General features: G+C 38.7%; 1 protein-coding gene across 1 annotated transcript; it reads left to right on the top strand.

The window, feature by feature from the left end:
* The first annotated feature begins 737 nt into the window (after positions 1–737).
* Positions 738–4,299, top strand: LOC148423782 (ankyrin repeat and SOCS box protein 9-like). The gene is made up of 7 exons (XM_088415559.1): positions 738–1,307; positions 1,371–1,450; positions 2,022–2,129; positions 2,226–2,376; positions 2,434–2,568; positions 3,415–3,606; positions 3,684–4,299. Exons 1-7 carry the CDS (start codon positions 1,166–1,168, stop codon positions 3,809–3,811), a joined length of 936 nt encoding a protein of 311 aa, XP_088271685.1. The 5' UTR covers positions 738–1,165; the 3' UTR covers positions 3,812–4,299.
* The last annotated feature ends 1,717 nt before the right edge of the window (positions 4,300–6,016 follow it).

Consider the following 6,016-nt stretch of genomic DNA (forward strand, 5'->3'; position numbering starts at 1 on the left):
CCCCCACCCCCCAACTTTAAAAGACATTCTGTTATAAAATAGGCCAAATGTAGCTACGTTATTTGCTTGTTGTTTGTTAGAGGCAAAATTCTTCAGTGTCTTTGGAAGGGATGAAAGAAAGTGTGCTCCCGGGGCCGTGTCAAAGGGGGGGTGACTATGGGAAAGTTACAAAAGAATTTTAGCAAAGTAATGCCTCCATAAGATATAAAGACTTTAAACAAACTTACAAGATCAGTAAAACAACACACAACTTAAAATAATGCACAAAATCATGGCGTGGAATGGAGCCTAAGAGCCACTGCATATATATATATATATATATATATATATATATATATATATATATATATATATATATATATATATATATATATATATATATATATATATATATATATATATATATATATATATATACTGTATATATATATATATATATATATATATATATATATATATATATATATATATATATATATATATATAGAACATGACTTTTAAAAACTTTTTAATACAAATTTTTTAATACAAATTTAATATTAAAAAATTGCTATATTAATAGGAAAATCCTATATTCTACAAAGTTTAAATTTAAATTTAAACTTTGTAGAATATAGGATTTTCCTATTAATATAGCAATTTTTTTTTCATGTTAACTCTGGAGGATTTTCTTAAAAAAATCTAAACATAAAACTTTGTTTGAAAAAATAAAATAATGAAAAGTAATATAATAGACATTTCTCTTGCACTGTTTGGACTTTATCAGGAAATTCTTAATTTTTCATGGGGTTGAATTGTAATTGTTTTAAAAGTATGCATTTATTTGTGTTTACTTCCTTCCCATATTTTGTTCAATGTTTTCTGTTCTTTTTTGAAAACTTTCCTTGACTTTGACCCTAAAGTAAAAAATTTTTCCCAACAATGTGAGCCTAACAGCCTTTTTAAAAAAATTCTCAGGTGTTTAAAAAAAAAAAAACACTACTATTAGAGCCCTCCAGACTCCTCCCATCTTCGCTTCACTTTTTTTAGTGTCAAATGTCAACAAAAATGTCCAACCTGCCCGACAGGCCTCCCTCACATTTGCAGCAACTTCATTGGCAGGGGCACGCCCACACCCCTGAAGCCGCCTGCTTCCTGTAGTGCAAACAGCTTTTCTGAACAGGAAATGACATCACGGCACGAGAACCCCAAACAGGAGTCAGATGTCTTCCAGGCGTGTTTTGAAAAGAAGAGCGTACAAAGAAAAATGTCAGGAGGACATGAAGAGAGCAGAGCTTGTGTTTTCTTGTCCAATCCTCTGATGAGCGGTGAGTGACACACAGGAGCTTGCAAGCACGCGATGTTCAACATCTGCAGCATTGTCTTCACAGATGTTGAAGCCGACTGGACTCCGATTCACGATGCCGCCTTCAACGGACGCATGCTGGCATTGCAAAGGCTCATTTCTCAGGTGACTCAAATTTCAAATCGTTTAGTTTCACGCCTCCTGACTTTTTTAAACATCAACAAGGGTCACTAATGTATAACAACGCATTGCATGGAGATTTGTTGTTTTTTTTTGAGATGGTAGATTTAACTTAAATTCCAAAAGTAAAGCACCTACACAGAAGATACAATAAACTCATAAAATAATGAACAATGCATTTTTAGGTTTATTTTTTTTCAAATTTCTGACTTTGATAACCCAAATGTGGTATTTTGACCATTTTTGGACCATTTTCTTCCACATTCTGGCCGTATTTTAGCCAAGGGATGGCACACTTCTGGAAGTGATCGTGCCATGTTGAACTTTGACATGCTGACAGCACCTGGGTGAAATTTCAGCAACATCATGCCTCCAACACAGAGTGAACATACGTGCACGTTTAAAAACAAGAGCAGCACTAACATATTTTCAACATAACACCCACAAACACACTTTGTTGGAATGGCGCACCAACACAACAGTAACATGGCTGATTGAAAGCCTAGCAGACATTATTGACGCTATCATCTTCCTCCTCACCCTTGACCTTGACTAGGGTGCACATGTCAACCTGTGCACATTGGACCAGGTGTCCCCCCTCCATGGAGCATGTGCACAGGGCCATGCAGCCTGCACCAAGCTGTTGCTGCAACATGGGGCTCATGTCAGTATGACATCATATAATCCACTTCCTGTTATCAGGCCAAGTTCCAACATGAAACATTCTTAGTGATTCAAGAAAAGTCTTTGATATAAAAAGGTAAACGGCGTGACATTTGATGGACGGACTGCGCTGTCGGAAGCCTGCGGCCGGGGTCACGTGACCTGCGTGTCGCTACTGCTTCAGCACGGCGCCAGGCCCGTGGGGAGCGCCGCGTCCAACTCCCCGATACACCTGGCCGCAGCTAAAGGTAACGCTTGCACGTAGGGGACCCCGGAAATGTTTCTTTGCTGCCGTTTTCCCACAGGTTACCCAGAATGCATCGAGTCTCTGGCGCGGCACGGCGCCGACTTGGATCAGAACGTGGATAGGTCCGGTACCCCGCTCCATGTTGCCTGCTCTAATCAGCAGCTGACTGCTGTGAGGAAACTCATACAACTCGGTAAACATTCATGCTAGCATCCACTAGCATCCACTTGAATAACAATTCAATAGAATTTTTTTTTATCATGTATAGGCCGCACCAGCCTTCAGTGCAGATTGAACAGACCTGCATGTTTAGAAACAAGCAGCACCAACATATTTTCAACATAACACTGACAGAACTGTTAGAATACTGCATCAACACAACAGTAACATGCCCGGTTAAAGCCTACCAGATGTTAGTGAAATCTAGGATCTTCCTCTTCTACCTACTGCACTAAATTGACGATTGACGCTGTGGCTGCAAATATGTTGTTGTACCCACACGAATCACAGCTGGACAGCGGACCAATGATCTTGCTCTTATTCTTTTTTTTTTTTTAAACCCCATGTGCAGTGTTTTGACCATTTGGGGTCATTTTCTTCCATATCATTCTCACAGTATTTTAGCCAAGGGATGGCACACTCCTGGAAGCGTTTGTGCTTGTTGTGCATGTTGGGTGAGATTTCAGCTCCCTGTTGTCTTCTTCCAATGCTTTTGATGTAAAGAAAAAAAGCATTGGACAAAATGCCACGCAAGGGTTAACGCTTCACAAAATCATTCTGAGGGCCGAATTAACCCTCCTTGCGGGCCGAATCCAGCCCACGGGCCCTATGTTTGACATCCCTGTCCTCGGGACTACAGATGAAAAATAAAATGTTAGCATTTTTACTGAAATGTTTATTAACCCTTATGCGGCATTTTGCCCAATCCTGTCATCTTTACATCAAAAATGCTTCAAGGAAAACGCATTGAAAGAGGAGCTGAAATTTCACCCGGATGGTTAAATCAATCAATCAATCAATACATTTCTGTTTCTCCAAGGTGCGAGCGTAAACGCCGTCAGTTGCGGCGAGTCCCCCCTGCACGTGGCCGCCCGTGAGTCCAGTTCGGAAGTGGTCTCGGTTCTGTTGGAGCACGGGGCGGACCCCTCCCTGAGGAACCCGGAGGGCAAGCGGCCAGTGGACCTGGCGGCCCCCGATAGCGCCGTGGAGCTGCTGCTCCGCCAAAACGCAGGTATTCCTTCCCGAATTCCTCCGTGTGAGATAATGAGCTAAATTCGTACCGAATTTTGGGTGACCCCTCGTCTTCAGGAGTCCCGCAGCTGAAGCAGCTGTGCCGCCTCCACATCAGGACCGCTTTGGGCAAACAAAGGCTGCGGGCCGTCACGCACCTCCACTTGCCCACTGGACTCAAAAATTATCTTTTATGGCAAGCCTGAATATTTATTTCATATACTAGTCCATGAATCTGAATAACAAGAATATTAAAGAGAAGTTTTGAGAGAAGCAGCCTTCCAAAAGGAAGTTGCTGCATTTCCCTTCTTTGCCAACAGAGGGAGCAGTCGCATTATCCTTGAAGCTAAACTTGACCGTTCAACGGAAATACTAATGCACGTGAAGGTCGACGTGGACCGCGTTTCCAACATGTACTATTCATGAGCTGCTAAAATTCTTCTCTCCCACACTTTCATCTCCTCTTGTTAATGCTCCACATATTTTTTTGGGCGTCCCTAAGCAGCCATTACGTGAGCCTTTCAAGCCCGTATTTTTGACAGCAACATTTAAGCCAGAAGTGCTTTTTCGTGCATATATTTAGAAATATATTTAAATTTAAATATATTTTAAATCGTATTCACAGGCCAAACTGATATAACATTCGTAGAATTGGAGAGGTTAGTTTAATTATTTTTAATATTAACTGGATTGGCTTATATTATATTTACTGTGTGTGTGTGTGTGTGTGTGTGTGTGTGTGTATACATACATATATATTTATATGTGTGTGTGTGTATATATAGACATTAGTTGAATTGTTTTTTAATCATAGCTGAAATTGTTTTTATGTTCTTTATTAGTGTTTTCTCATTACAGTTTCTCATTAGAGTCAAATCATTCAATCCCAGGTACTTTTATAATAATTTATAATCATTTTTAACCCCCCCTTCCAAAAATAAATAATATATATATATATATATATATATATATATATATATATATATATATATATATATATATATATAATATACACAATTTAAAAAAACTCACTATAGATGTTTGTGATGAGAAAATAAAAAAACGAGAGCTCATGAAAAGAATATTTTTTATGCTCCTCTAGATGGCACTCTTTTATTGCACTAGCCTTTCTTTTTGCGCCAAGAGCACCATCTAGAGGAGTAAAATTGTCACAAGTGATTGATAAGGCTTCATTTTCCTATTTGTTATACGTTCTATTTTTTCAGTTTTCAAAGAAACCCCCTTAAAGAAAATCACATTTGTACATGGCCGAAAAAAAAAAAAAAACACTTCGCTTACACGGAAAAACAATTTTCTCAAGCGGAAACATCCGAATTTCATCCTGACCATTCCAACCTTTGAGCTTAAGCGGAACCATCCGAATTTCATCCTGATCCTTCCAACCTTTCAGCTTGATTAGAAAAAGTTGCCAACAATGCGAAGCATTGAAAGTCCAAAGTAGGTGTCGGGTTAGGCAGGCAGTCCCCCGCCAACACACACTTGTATTGTTCTAATCAACGGCATTACCGTGCATGCTCATCATCGCCGGCAATCATTCCACTCATCAGTGGAGTGTGTTTGAACAACACGCGTTGATTAGCGAACTGGGAGGGCCGCTGCCCACGTGGCCTTCTTTTGCGTTTTTGGAGCAGATAAGGCGGATTGCCGAGAAGCTGCGAGGATCCTCGTCCGCGCGCTCGCCGCTAATTGCGTGAGTGTTTCTTGTGGGCTGACTTTGGCTAATTAAAAGCAATGGGAGCCCAAGCTTTCCCGCAGCTCTCAACTCCACTGTGTTTTCAATGTGACACATGCACAAAGGTCAATCGGATGTGCTTTTGCTTTTTAAAAACAGAATGCGGATGGCGGTTTGGCCCGGTATTTGAATTCACTTTTACATTTCCTGCTGCTTTTGCGATTTTGAAGGCAAGTTTTCTAATGTTACTTTGGCGCCATTGGGTTTGCAAGGAACTGTGTTGAACTGAGGGGGAGGAGTTTCAAATTGTTTTGCTACCATCTAGTGGCATCAATGGGGAATTCAAAATCGTTGGAGGGACACAAATAAGTTTGATTTCATCCTTATTTTAACGCAATGTGGTTAGTTTTAAGAATGAGTTTGATTTCATAATCCTTCATTTATATATATATATATATATATATATATATATATATATATATATATATATATATATATATATATAATGTATATGTATAATGTAAAAAACGATATAACACACACAAACTGTGTATATATCTAGCATTTTTTTGTGTATCTATATATATGTTTGTATATATGTATGTATATATGTATATATATATGTATATATATATATATATATATATATATATATATATATATATATATATATATATATAATGTATATGTATAATGTAAAAAACGATATAACACACAC

This window comes from Hippichthys cyanospilos, chromosome 5, assembly GCF_059441005.1.
Source record: "Hippichthys cyanospilos isolate Australia breed blue-spotted pipefish chromosome 5, RoL_Hcya_1.0, whole genome shotgun sequence".
Taxonomy (NCBI): Eukaryota; Metazoa; Chordata; class Actinopteri; order Syngnathiformes; family Syngnathidae; genus Hippichthys; species Hippichthys cyanospilos.